This window comes from Haliotis rufescens, unplaced genomic scaffold (assembly GCF_023055435.1).
Source record: "Haliotis rufescens isolate VD_foot unplaced genomic scaffold, xgHalRufe1.0.p SCAF_8, whole genome shotgun sequence".
Lineage (NCBI taxonomy): Eukaryota > Metazoa > Mollusca > Gastropoda > Lepetellida > Haliotidae > Haliotis > Haliotis rufescens.
The window spans coordinates 27186872-27201107 of NW_025964372.1; the positions used below are offsets into that span (position 1 = coordinate 27186872).

The window sequence follows — 14236 nt, forward strand, 5'->3', positions numbered from 1 at the left end:
CTACATGTATACAGCGAATGAACGGCCAAATGTCTGTTGGATAGATCTTCACTCAATACGTTGCTTAACTTTCAAATGAGACGTATTCATAATTGAGTCTTTGCAAAAACCGTTTAAAATGCAGTATGATCTTGTCAGCTGTCAATGCAACGACCTAGGTAATAGCGCCCTAAGTTAGCGCAGCTATGCACCGATTTCGTGGTTTCCCTTCGACATCCGTTCACAGCAGATGTTATTGCTCTTAACCCACGGATAATATACCGTGGAATCTGTCTCAGTCGTCTTTGTCGTTGCACTTTGCTGTGCAGAGATGTGCATCAAACGATTGCGCGCTCGGATCCACCCTGATGATCCCTGCTGCTTTGTCAGCGCCATACCGAAAATGTTAAACACATAATAATAATAATAATAATAATAATAATAATAATAATAATAATAATTATAATAATAATAAAAATAATAATAATTATAATTATAATAATAATTATAATAATTATAATAATAATTATAATAATAATTATAATAATAATGAATGTAATGAGACTGTCCAACACATTGTCAGTGGATGCCCAGCTTTGGCACAAATACAGCATATTAAACGACATGATGGTGTAGCTCGATCATTTTATTACCGTCTTCGCCATGCTTGTGGTTTTGACACAGAGGTCCACCCATGGTACGACCCGGAATATGTAGAGGGCGTCATGGAAAACGATGAACACAAAATTCTTTGAAATAGGCCTGTATACAGCCTCAGACCCATCCAGGCCAACAAACTAATCTTGTCCTTTTTTATAAGTCCAATGGAATCGTTTATATCATTGAATTTTCTGTCCCTTATGACACTAATGTGATTGACAAGATTCAGGAGAAACTTGTCAAATATGCGAACCTCGCTTTCGAAATGTCACCCTTGCATCCCAAGTACAAAGTTGTCCGACTCCCCATTGTTCTCGGTGCCTTAAGTTTGGTACCTTCCAATCTGTTGACTGACATTGGGAGAGTACCCGGGTATGCTACCAGGCATACAGCCCTTCTGACAATCTGGTTAATGCAGAAGACTGCAATGTTGGGAATTCTTCACATTCTCCGAAAAGTTCTGGTTAGTTTTGACTGGTTAGCGCTTCCTGGGAGAAGTCCCATTTGTTGTCTGGGCTGCGTGTGGAGGGGGCAAGGGCCCTGAGCTGATGATCACCCAAACCCTCTATGCTGCATAATATGTAATAATAATAATAATAATAATAATAATTTACGCTGCAGTTAGCACAATTCCATCTGGAACAGAATCTAGAGGAGGCAAACCAATGGTTGACTGCATGACCGACGGACGGGGGACGATGGCCCACAATCATTCGGGTTACACATTGTCACTGACGCGTTTGAGTAAGATGGGGACTTGCAGAGGATGCTTCTCAATAACCTTCAAATAGACCTTCAAAGCATCTATATGTCCAACAATTGCCGTATACTTTACCGTTTCAAAAACAATATGTGTGTGTGTGTGTGTGTGTGTGTGTGTGTGTGTGTGTGTGTGTGTGTGTGTGTTAAAAGCGTCTTTCTAAAAGTTCCAGCAAAATCAACGTTTCTTAGCTCATTAAAAGTTGAATGAGTAGGCGGTTTTCTCAACACAAATGACAATTGCACGTACGTGTTTACGTACATGTAAACACAGGGATTGTATCGTATACTTCTCAACATGCACGAGAGTGCGATCATGGCCCGAAGTCTAATGGCCCGCACTCTACAACACGGTAAATAATAATTAATGTGTGTACTTATACTGCGGGGGTCTCCATACAGAACGTGCATGCTCACGGCGCTGACAGTATTACTCCGGTCAATGGATCAGTGTGCACTCTATTTCCATTCTCAGCTCCCTGGGGAGTATATAATCCAAGATACCTGTGAGGAGCCAGAAGCTTAACAGCCGCATTACCATCTCATCCTACCGGGTACCCATTCACTCCTGGGTGAACAGAGGCACATTTCGAACAAAGTCACTTGCCTAATGAGACACTACGTGTGCCACATGTGCCTCAGTGTAAGGCAGGACCGAAGCTTCAGAAACTCTCGCGGGACTCACCCATCCACCTACTTTCCGCAACCAACGGTACTTCAATATAACTTCACCTGATTTGTGACCTGTGCGCTGTGCACGGACCAATGCCACAACAAGGTGTCCTGAAACCCAACTTGCAAGAACCTCAACTTAAGATTGAGCACTTGAAATGCACACGATTATTGCAATATCAATATCAATATTGCATATCATTCGTATGATCATGTCAACGCCTCCAAACAATCGGAACAATGAGCGTACAAGTTTGGACACTCAGGAATTTATCATCAAAATACGTACATGTACTATAGCCATGCTTAATAACACGTACCTTATAAGTCTGTCACGTATTATCGAACGTAATTTCATCATCGTCTTGCCATAGCTGGTACAATATATTAAATGTTAACGTTCATAGGACAGTTGTGCGGGAAATAGATAGTTTCCCGTGTCACGTGTTTCCGCTCCTGGCCGTGATCAAGGTCGTCATAGGAACAATGTATGCGTCATGCTGCTCGTCGACGCCTATTATTCAAGTGATCTATGCAACGAACGCAAACACGTGTCAACGCCTTGCATGAACCAAGAGTACTTATTTTTCACTGTATTCTTATGTAATTTCTAAAATGGCAATTTTACAATTTAAGCGTAGGCATTAATTATACTGACGTCCACAGAGCGGAAGTTGAAATCGCTAAATGAGCCGCGTACTTCATGAATTCTTTCTAACCGCACTCGATCTAATAAAAAAGAACTTTCTTTGTGGAAATGGAGGGGTGAGTGGTTAAAGCGTTCGCCCGCCACGCCGAAATCCTGGGTTTGATTTAATGTATGGATACAGGGTGTTAAGATCATTGGCAGTGTTCCGCGTCGTTATATGAATGACAACATAGCCAACATTCACACATTCACACATTCACACATCCACACATTCACACATTCACACATCCTCACATTCACACATTCGCTGCATCTACTAGCAATGATTCAAGAGGAAACATCTATACGATAACACCATAAAGGTCAGCTGTTTAACAGCCGGATATGAACTTGTCGTGTTTTGATGGCGTGATAGGGCCTATCGTTATCATACTAGTGCTTCACAAAATTATCCTAGCGGTGCGGTTGTCAAAAAACATTTGTTAAAAAAACTGAGCTTGTATAATAGTTATTAATTAAAAATATTGTATTGACAAATACAAATAGGATTGGACAAAAATGAATTCCTTGGGTGATCCCAGTCTTAGAGTGAGTTGTGAAGTTAATTTGATTTAACGCCGTTTTTAACAGTATTCAAGTTATATCACGGCGTGTCAGATTAATGGCGGAGGAAAGCCCGAAGTGATGCAGGTCTCAGACGTCTAGCACTTGGGAAAAACCAACGAGCACGGGTATGGTGCTGACAAACCAATAAACAAAATCAAGGTGCAACGGGATTCGAACCCACAATCATAGGTTTCTGGTGTGCCCTAGGGGTGCCCAGCGAATTAAGGCACCTTAATCGACTGGGCCGTCTGTGAGTGGGTGTAAAAGGCAAAATAACGGCGAAAATTATATGAATTGTGCACTAAAATCAGTGATAACACCAGGTAAATGTAAAAATTTGGACACGAAAAACCAGTGACTGAAAGCAAGAGTAACGATCCACGCAATTAAGGTTAGATACTACGCAGTCAGACAATCCGCCAGTCTGACATCCTCATCCCAGGCTCCTAATCACGGACTCCTCAAAGGGATTATAGCCGTGAGAATCATATTCATTATAATTCGTTATTGATTCAGCCTTGCCTCAAAACCTTTAGATTATACAAAGTATTGACCCTGGTAAATACCCCTAACTAGCAACACGGCCACGTCAGGCGACACAAACACGGTGTTGGTTCACAGTCGTATTGACCACATTGGCTATATTAAGCCCATGGTTATACGTGTCTTATTTTGTAGCAATTGTTCGATTGACCTGTATTGAACCGCTACACTACCCCGGAGCTGTTTGAGGTCAACTGTAATTCGCCCTTCAAACGTACGGAGAAGCTCATCTGGTTAATATGTGTTTGTTTGCATGTAAATTTGTATTTACCTTCCGATTTGGGCTAAGTGAGATTACTGTGATCAATAGACAGCAAATTTAGACGGCTTATGGCCAAACAACATGACACGCAATTAAGTAACCATTAGCTGTCTGTGTTGTCGACTCTTCAGTAAGATATTTACGGAATCGAAATGTGTTTTATTGTCTGTCAAATTGGTACCATTGTGACAATTTTGCTCGCCAAATGCATTTCCCACAGAATATCATAAAATAATTTGTCAAAAATTAAAGGAACATTCCAATAATACCCTTCAGGAAGCTATATCGTTCTGTTCTGCCATGCGTTCAGTGGCCACCAAGATGGTCACTAATGCTTCAGGGAGAAACGACTCCAAATAAAAAGTAAAAGGGTTAGAGCAAAATCAGAGCTCTTTTACCTTTACAAAAGTCATTTTCCCGGAAATGACAAAAAAGACGCCTAGTTCACATCGCATATTACAGATCTCAGATCAAAAAATGGAAATTGTGATCGACCATAACCGATCTCATTAAGGATCGTAGTGACTGATAACTGTCTTTCATAAGCCTTAAAGTTTCATTTTTTATAGGGCGAAGGTACCCAAGGAAGTTCTTGATGTCTTAACGATGTCCCCAAAGCTGATTTTATCCACCTGTTTTTAAGTCTATTAGTTGTGAAGATGACTTGACAAGACCGTCTAGAAGGTTTTGATTCCAACGTCTTGACGGGTGACGTTAATGGCTTCAATATCAATAAACGTCACGTCCTAACGCCATGCCGAGTCGGGCTCTGCATGCTCTCTATTCCGCTAACTATATTCTTCAAGATCAATACTCGTCATTATATTCTTTCTAGACATATAAAAGAAGATCTAAATGTAAAACTTTTTCAAAAGCTTCGATGTTGCAATTCTGTTGATGGAAAATCATTTTAATTCGTTTTTAAGCTGTTCCAATTAATAAATGGGTCTTTAAGAGGTTTGAGAGTAATGAGTATTCGGGAAAATGTTTCTTAAAATCCTAAGCATGTACATGATTAATACGACTTAGATTGGCACAAATTTATCAATCAATACGGTACAATTTATAAAAAGAAAATAATATGTTGAATACTGTACAGTACAAAATTCCATAGGTATTATTAAATCCGATAAAAGTGCCTTTAAATGAGAACGGATTACCAAATTCAAGACAGCCCGTTAAGACGAGTGACGTTAATGGTTTTTGGCAGCGCAATGTTTAAGTTGCCTTTAAACAGTCGACACAAGACAAGACAAATACGTGGTTGATTGGGGAATGATTGCATGAAGTACTGCCCATGTACGATGACTAACTATCAGCGAATTTATAACCATTCGGTCCTCGTTTAAATCGGATCCGACGACACACATTGTACAGTCGATCGCGATCCATACTTACAGAGAGGTCCTGTGATGGTTCTTAGAGTGAGTGAGTGAGTTGGGTTTAACGCCGCTTTTAACAGTATTCCAGTTATATCACGGCGTGTCAGCTTAATGTGGGAGGAAAGCCAGAAGTGATGCCGGTCTCAGACGTTTACCACTGCGGTGAAACCCACGAGCACGGGTATGGTGCTGACAAACCTAGAAACATAATCGGGCGAACCGGGATTCGAGCCCACAATCATAGGTTTCTGGCGTGCCCAAGGGACGCAACTCTGCACAGCGAATCGCGGCGCCTTAGACGACTGGGCCACCCGTGCCCCCCTACAATTTTGACCCCGTGGGGATTTCGGGTTTGAACTGCTCCCCAGCAACCTATGCTTGTCGTAAGACGCGACTTAATGGATCGGGTGGTCAGACTCGGTGACTTGGTTGACTGTGTGTCATCGTACCCCGGCGACGTGGGCCGTCGTTCTTAATATCAATCACTTGTCCAGACTCGATTATTTACAGACCGTCGTCATGTAGACGGAATACTGCTGTGTGCGGTGTTAAATAACAAAAAAAACAAAAAAAACAATAAGGAAATATTTAGTATAGATATGAAGGACTGCCTTGTTATAATTCGATTAAACCGTCCGAATTAACAAGGGTACACTGTCGTATTGTTGTCACAACGGCTCATGTTATCTGAATCTAGCCCACTAAACATATCCCGTGAACAATGCCTTTGGCATCAGTGTATGAGATCGATCGATGTCTTAATATGAGTCTATCCGTTGCTGGGTATCCATAGCACTGTCATATAGATTGATATTGAAACTATTATTATGAAAGCAAAATCATCCACATTCGCTGATGATAGCAATCAATACCTATAATCAATAGTGATACTGGAAACTAGGAAACGTTGATTGTGTGTGTGTTTCAAACGAAGATAAATACTGTCGCGTGTATCTTTTCGCGTCACACAGGCAAACCAGTGGTTGATACTATGAGCAACGATCCGTTTTGTCGGGTTCGATGGCACACAATGAACCAGGTGACAAACAAATTGTAATCACTTGATCCTCATTAGTCGGGTATTGATTTTGATTTGTAATTCAATATTCTGTCGTAGAGCACAACCCCTCACGAATGAAAGTCTTATTCCCTTCAATTCAAAAGTTACGATATGGCTGAAATACTGCTGGCATCACAAGCAGTCTTAACTCACTCACTCTCCAATTCAAAAATTGATAATCTGTCTTAAGGCGCACGATGCTCAATTACAATAAGGTACACTGTCTGACATCCGTTGTCCTGTCTAAGGCGCCGCGATTCGCTGTGCACAATTTATTGTGGGTTCGAATCCCGTTTCCCCCGATTATGTTTCTAGGTGTGTCAGCACCATACCCGTCCTTGTGGGTTTCACCAAAGTGGTAAACGTCTGAGACCTGCATCACTTCGGGCTTTCCTCCAACATTAAGCTGACACGCCGTTATATAACTGTAATACTGTTAAAAGCGGCGTTAAACCCAACCCACTCACTCATTAACTCTCCCGAAGAACATTTTCTAATTCGGTTTCACGGCACTGAAGCACCTCCCTGACAACGAACCTACAGGAAGACTGCGTCATAACTTGTCCCCGATACCCAATGTCGCCAGTACTCAAGGACTGAATTATACATTCTCCAATTCCTCCGTTGCTTGACAAATTGGATTACAATAGTTTAAATGTCTATAACTCGATAAGGGGTGCTCTCGCTGTGAGGGCGGCCTTTCAAGACGCTTAAACTTAATTAACCGCGATCCTTAAAATACAGCATCCTGTGCAGGACAAACCACTTGAACTTGTCAAGGTCAAACGTTATCAATAAAGTAACGTTACCGTGTTGCGAAAATATATCCAAAAATGATAACATTGATTAAGTAGTATTATTTCTAACTTTATGTCAAAATATGATGTAGGCCTACATGTGCAAGTATATCAATGAGAGTTTGTTTGTTTGTTGTTTATCGCCGCATTCAGCAATATTCCAGCTATATGACGGCGGTCCGTAAATAATCAAGTCCAGACCAGACGATCCAGTGATTGGCATCATAGGCATCGATCCACGTAAATAGGATACTATGACAAGCATCAAGCAGGTCAGCCTCTTACGACAAGCATAGTCGCCTTTTATGGCAAGCATGGAATGCTGAAGACCTATTCTACCCTTGAACTTCACGGGTCTAATGAGTGAGTGAGTTGGGTCTAACGCCGTTTTGAACGTATATCAATGAATGAATTACATTTCTGGTGAGTGAGTGAGTACAGTTTTACGCCGCTTTTAGCATATTCCAGCAATATCACGGCTAGGGACATCAGAAATAGGCTTCATACATTGTACCCATGTGGGGAATCGAACCTGGGTCAACGGCGTGACGAGCGAACGCTTTAACCACTCGGCTACCCCACCGCCCCTGCTCGAAAAGGTACATATATGTTCAGGATATATAATGAACAATACAAGTCAGGGATCATGAATATTTTCAACACACAACTTCATAAACACATCCCCAAGCATCTGCATGATGACTAAGGTTTTTGTTCATTATATAAAAAAGCGCTAAGCCTTTTTTACAGGAGCAAACAGGCTAAGTCATACGCAAATAAGTGCTACCGGATAACTTTAAATACAAATAAACATATTCGATAAAAATCGTACTAAAAATGAGCGAACGTGTGTCAGAATCGTTCTGGATAAATGAAAATATTTTCAAAATGACTTACACGGACATATGCCTGAAATCTTAAGCCTCATTAAGTTCCCTGTGACAACGTATCAAGGAGATCACCAGCGCCAATAAAATATTGGTTTTGTCTGTCACGAACTTAAACAAACCAAACGGAGACATTAAAACGAGGTGAAATATTTGTGGAGTAGTAATGTTTGCCAATATGTTGGTAATATTATACTCTTCTTTGTTTTCTATGAAACTTATACCTTATATTCAAGTACGTGTCTTTGTGTGTCAAAGTGAGAGTTGGTTGGTTGTTTGTTGTATAACGCCGCACTCAGCAATAGTCCAGCTATATGACGGTCTGTAAATAATCGAGTCCGTACCAGACAATCCAGTGATTGGCATCATGCGCATCGATCCACGCAATTGGGATATGATGACATGCATCAACCAAGTCAGCGAGCCTGACCACCCAAACTCGTCAGTCGCCTCTTACGAAAAGCATGGTCGCCTCTTACGACAAGCATGGGCTGCTGAAGACCTATTTTACCCCGGATTTTCACGGGTCTCGAAGTGAGAGAAGGCATGTGGGACACAGAATACACATCGTCACTAAGTATTCAAGCTACTTGTGAAAGGAATCGAATGGACTTAAGTTATCGAGGAAATACGTCAACGTGCGAAAACAACACAATGATTAAATCCTACCTAAGAAGCTTGCATTCTCGGGACCCGTGGAGATCTTGGGTAGAATAGGTCTTTGGCAACCCATGCTTGCTACAACAGGCGACTATGCTTTGTCGTAAGAGACGACGAACGGGATCGGGTGTTCAGGTTCACGGACTTGATTGATGCATGTCACCGTATCCCAGTTGTTTGTATCGATGCTCATGATATCGCTCACTGGATTGTCATGTCCAGACTCGATTATTTACAAACAAAGCATTCTCAGGGGAGGGGATTGAGGGTGGGGTGTGTTCTGCATTTAATCAATAAGAAGGCAAGTACGTTCTATTTTAAGTCAGATATGATATTCATGCAATAATAAAGAGCAAACTTGAAGTATGATTTAATACTAGGGTAAGTCGGGCTTGTTTGTACATTGTCCTTGATCGTTGGTTGACTAGTGACGCAGTGTGCTTTTTACCTTCTCCGTAAAGAATATTCTCGTGATTTGGTGGCCTTGATAAAAAAAACCGCAAGGATGTAAATGAGAATATGCGTGCAATCATTGTCTTGGTTATCTTCTTTGTGAGATAACGAGTCACGCAAAGGCCGCGTGTCACTTGTGAAAGTAAGAAAATACACAAAACGAAGAATTTGAAAAAAATAGTTAATTACTGTTCCCGAAACGTTTGTTTTAGTTTTTTTCCTTGAAATCGGGAAATGAAAATAAAAATATTTTCTTCTGAAAGTTGAATGAACCTATCGTTTTGCTTTTCGTGAAGTTGTCATGCACGTTATACATTCGGATGCACGATAGCAACATGTTGCTGATGGGGGTGTTAGGATTCATTGCTTCTATTGCAGTGTAGCAGGAAAACATTCTATGACGTTTGAAGGATGATATAACTGCGCATGTGCATAACGTGCACAGCTACCGCCTTTTGTTTCATACCCGCCGTATCAATATTCATGAGTGTGTTTTACGCCGCGTTTAGCAATATCACGGCGGAGGAGTCATGAAATTGGCCTCATACATTGTACCCATGATGGAATCGAACCCGGGCTTTCGGGGCGAGCACTGTATCCACTAGGCTACCCCCACCCCTCCCGACACACACCCCACCCCACCCAAATTCTTTGTAAAAGTTGTTCACCTTGGACATGTGTAACGTGTAGGAAATTGTTTTGAGGGGTGGGGCAGGGTGGGTACCTTTAGCAGTGTCTTTCCTCTATCTGCGGGGAAAAAACATGTGAAAATATACCACCCGCCAGATTAACGTGATTGCACTGTCAACATCAGTGACTGAAATAGGAAATAAGGGTCTTCTACATCTATACTATGTATTGTGGTGTTTGGGCTTGAATAATTCATGTGGTAATAATTATGGACGGTTAAGATGGGCGACGAAAGACATCGCAGGAGTTATAGCTCTGTTGAAGACAACACGCATTTAAGTGTGACAGATGGTCTTGGGAAATATCTTGGAATTGGCGTATTTGTTACCAAGGGAATCTCAGCTTGCAACCAAATTAAATGAAGACCTCGTGAACGATATCGAGACCGATGAATATCGATCGTACATTTTAATCGTGCACTCCTGATATTACCTTTGATTGATAATAAGTGAATCCATTATCAAGATTAGAAGCTTGTTACAAATATTTCCTTAAAATCATTTTAGAAGCCTCATGCATAAATAACAATATAAGTGGAATTTGAAAATAACGGAATGAAAATAATCTTTACAATAAATTTCTGATTTTCAGTTATTGATTCATATTATTTTCAACGCTATGTTGCGTTTCACGCCCAATGGAATCTGTTCAGGTGTATAACCTATTCTGTTTTTTCTCTTGACGTTTTTTATTTATCTTTGCTCATAAAATATTTCGCTTTGGCTTTGTCAAACACAAGACTAAATGGCAGGTCAAAAGTGTTCAGAAAATCAGGTCAATGTTGCCAGGTCATAAAGCCACCTTTCACGCAAATATAAATGACGTGGGCCATGACACCAGATTTTATCAAATACCATGATTCTAATTGCGTTGGAAATTTGAGTTGAATATTTCAGTAACGAAAGATCAATTATCAATTGACCAAAAAGAGAGAAAAAACAGAATTATCATAAAACTGAAAATATCAGATGCACGACACATTACATCCCGGGACTATTGTAGCGATCTCATTTATTCTGGTCATGAAACATTTAGACCGAAAAATAGAATTTCTAATGAGAATCGAAATTGCAATCAATCCTCATTCAATTATTAAATGTTAATGTAGGTGGAATATGATCGTGAAATAAAATGTCACACATCCTGTGTATGTGCTAGTCATTGTATCCATATGATTCTTTTATTCCTTTTTATTGCATCAAAACAGTCACGCGAACTATGCGTCAAGGTTCGCTGCCACATTGCAGCATCTTGTCTGGACGTTGTCATTGATGACACAGTATTAACCTGAGTGATCGTCCTGGATTTGTTTGCTTTGCACTCGCCAATAGTCCTGTCATATCACGATCTGTAAATAATACACCTTGCGCGGGAAAACCGGTGATTGAGAAGATGACAAACTTCCAACCTCGTTCGCGTTCAATTTAAAGCATGCAACCGATTCAGAAAACATGACAGTCTTAAACAGCGGTGTAAACTGCGTGTTGTCCTGATACAGTCTCAAAGAGCTATATTAACTACATGCAGACAATCATAAATAGCTACACAAACTATATGCAGTCCTATTGGCAGTAAGTGTGAGTGTGTATGGTTTTACGCCGCTTTTAGCAATATTCCAGCAATATCACGGCGGGGGACACCAGAAATGGGCTTCACACATTGTACCCATGTCGGGAATCGAACCCGGGTCTTCGGCGTGACGAGTGAACGCTTTAACCACAAGGCTACCCGTCCGCCCCCCTATTGGCAGTGCCAAACAGCGGCATAAACTAATTTGAGTCCCATTGACATTCTCAAAAAGCAGTATAAAACTACATGTAGTCCCTTCTTCAGTATGAACCAGCGGACAAATTACGCGTATTTCTGTTCACAGACTCATGCTTCATAAACTACGTGTAGTCCTTTTGAAAGTCTCAAATAGCGACCTAAGCGAGTCTTATTTACAGTTTCAAATAGCGGCATACAGTTGCCCTACCGACAACACCAAACCCTTACCTGCAGAAATAGGCCGATTCTCTTGTCAGACCCGATCTGGGAGGGGTGTCAGGTTGGTGGACGCTTATTCTTAAAGACCCCGTGGCGACATCAGTTTGTTTTTTCTTCTTCTTTCTAATGGATGAAAACGCACGACGGAGAACCCCAAGATTGGCCTTTACATTTTCAACGTTTGTTTCCGTATCCTCTGTATCGAATTCCGTCTCCATAATTGATCTTCCACTTGGGCTATACGACCGACGAAACATGCTGGCTCGTGAGTATGCGAGATTTAATAAATAGAGTTCAAGGCAGGAAACGATTCTCCAGAGAATGTGCAACTTGTGGCTTCAATGTCAGTCCTTTGGGGCTTGCTGTATATGCCAGTTGTTGTCAGTACAGAACGCCGATCAATGCTGGAGTATTGGGAAACGTTCCTCAAGGAAAGAGCAATATGTGCCTAATGGTAGTAGTTGTAGCGCTCAGTGCTCGCCACCGTCACACCAATAACACTTCAGAAGAAGCAGCAAGTATTCACAGTGTATATCACCCACATATGGAAACACCTTTCTTCCAGGACCTGAACAAATCAGAATTACTCCGACACCAGAGAAGAAAATGAAATATGAATACTTTGCTAAGATACGTAGAAAGCATGCGTAGGTGTACACAATTCAAGAATACTCGCATTGGTCAGACTTCGACGGCAGGGGTTACGGGAATAAATGTGTGTCCAGCTTCGCATCTGACCTCTCTGAGGTACCAGATTGATGCAGGGTTTATGCCCAGTGTTTGTCACTATATCCAGAGTGTATGGGTCGAGAACGCTGCTATCCAGTTATATACTGACGACACCATGTTTGATATCTGTGTATGACGTCATAGCAGGACGTATCGAGCAGCCATGCAATAGCTGCACGTGACGCTAAGAAACAGCTGCTGTGTCAATAATAACAAATTATCGTCTCAAGCATTCACATAGAAACATTGGGTGTGAAAGCCATGAGAATATCCTGGTAATGTTCGATAATGGTATTGGGTCTGCTGTTCTTTACAGAAGATAAGACATTATTGGTTCGATGTCCATTTACCTGAACTCCTATGAACTCTGACCACTCACTCCAAAACATGCGCCAGGAAACCTCCCATATAACTCTGAGTATTAGACCAGCACGGAAGATCAATGTATGTAAATACGCGAGTAGTCTGTGCAATAGCCATCTGAATAGCGTTGACTTTACACATCTTCAACAGAACTGACGCTTTGGATCCACGTGATTAACCGCGTCAACAAGGATTTCTGGAGAGGCCAGCAGTGTTGTGTTTGTCTGCTCAATGCTTCTGATAGTCTGTTTCAAAAGACAGACATACGCCACAGTATCCTTGAATCAAGTAATGATTACATCCCATTCCACAAATGAAATCTTCGATTTCGTGGGCCGCAGTGTAGTTTGTACCGGGGGCTACTGTTATCAAATCCGAGATAATTAGTGTGGTCGCAAGGTCAGGTACTACAAATGCCCTTCAATGATTTCGACCAGCTACGAACACAAGCGGCAAAAATGACGACTTTACTATCGGAGCAGACGACACTTTCCCATAGATGAGTGGACCTATATTAACGCCATAATGAGGCCACGAGCGAGCGGAGAACCGCGCATGGCATTTCCGCGCCTTCACGTGCGTCTGAAGTGCTGTGTTTATCGACCACGTGCTCGGGAGCAACGACAGCCTTTCTCAACCCGAGAGATGTCAGAACAATTTTCTATGCCAGGTTTGAAGCGGTGATTCGTCCGTGACACTACACACGCATTCTGTCGGTAATGCAGTTAGCTCATGTCCTAAATATTCACGTCTAAACTCACAACCCTATTTGACACCAATAGGCGAACAGGCAATCAAGGCCTCTGGTAGCGACACCAGTTTATGAAGCTCCATCAGTGAAGGATCCTGTCCAATTAAACGACCCCCTCCAGCCCCGGAGCACAGAGCTACCGAATCACACCTGGCATCTGTTGGGAATGATAGGCCCACGGGGCAGTTATTATCCCCAATATTTATATAGGATTAGTGTTATCATATGAAGGTACATTAACCGAGACTAAAATATACCCCATATATTGACAGGTGACTGTTAGGCGGTTTCGTCACAATATGCGTGTAATGCCATGGCGCATTGAGTCTTGTTGTTGTTGAACTACAT

General features: G+C 41.6%; 1 protein-coding gene across 5 annotated transcripts in view; it reads right to left on the minus strand.

Annotated features, from left to right (window-relative positions):
• Positions 1 to 14236, minus strand: part of LOC124143471 (GTPase-activating Rap/Ran-GAP domain-like protein 3) — a 372020-nt gene that overhangs the window by 120053 nt on the left and 237731 nt on the right. For 2 of the 5 annotated variants that reach the window (XM_046512461.2, XM_046512460.2), the window contains exon 1: positions 12055 to 14023. The exons of 2 other annotated variants lie outside the window; for them this stretch is intronic. In XM_046512461.2, the coding sequence (XP_046368417.1) occupies positions 12055 to 12302 (248 nt within the window). In that variant the 5' untranslated portion in view covers positions 12303 to 14023. Of the gene's footprint in view, positions 1 to 2390; positions 2486 to 12054; positions 14024 to 14236 lie in introns of those variants that run through there. One more of the 5 variants, XM_046512464.2, reaches the window with a different exon arrangement.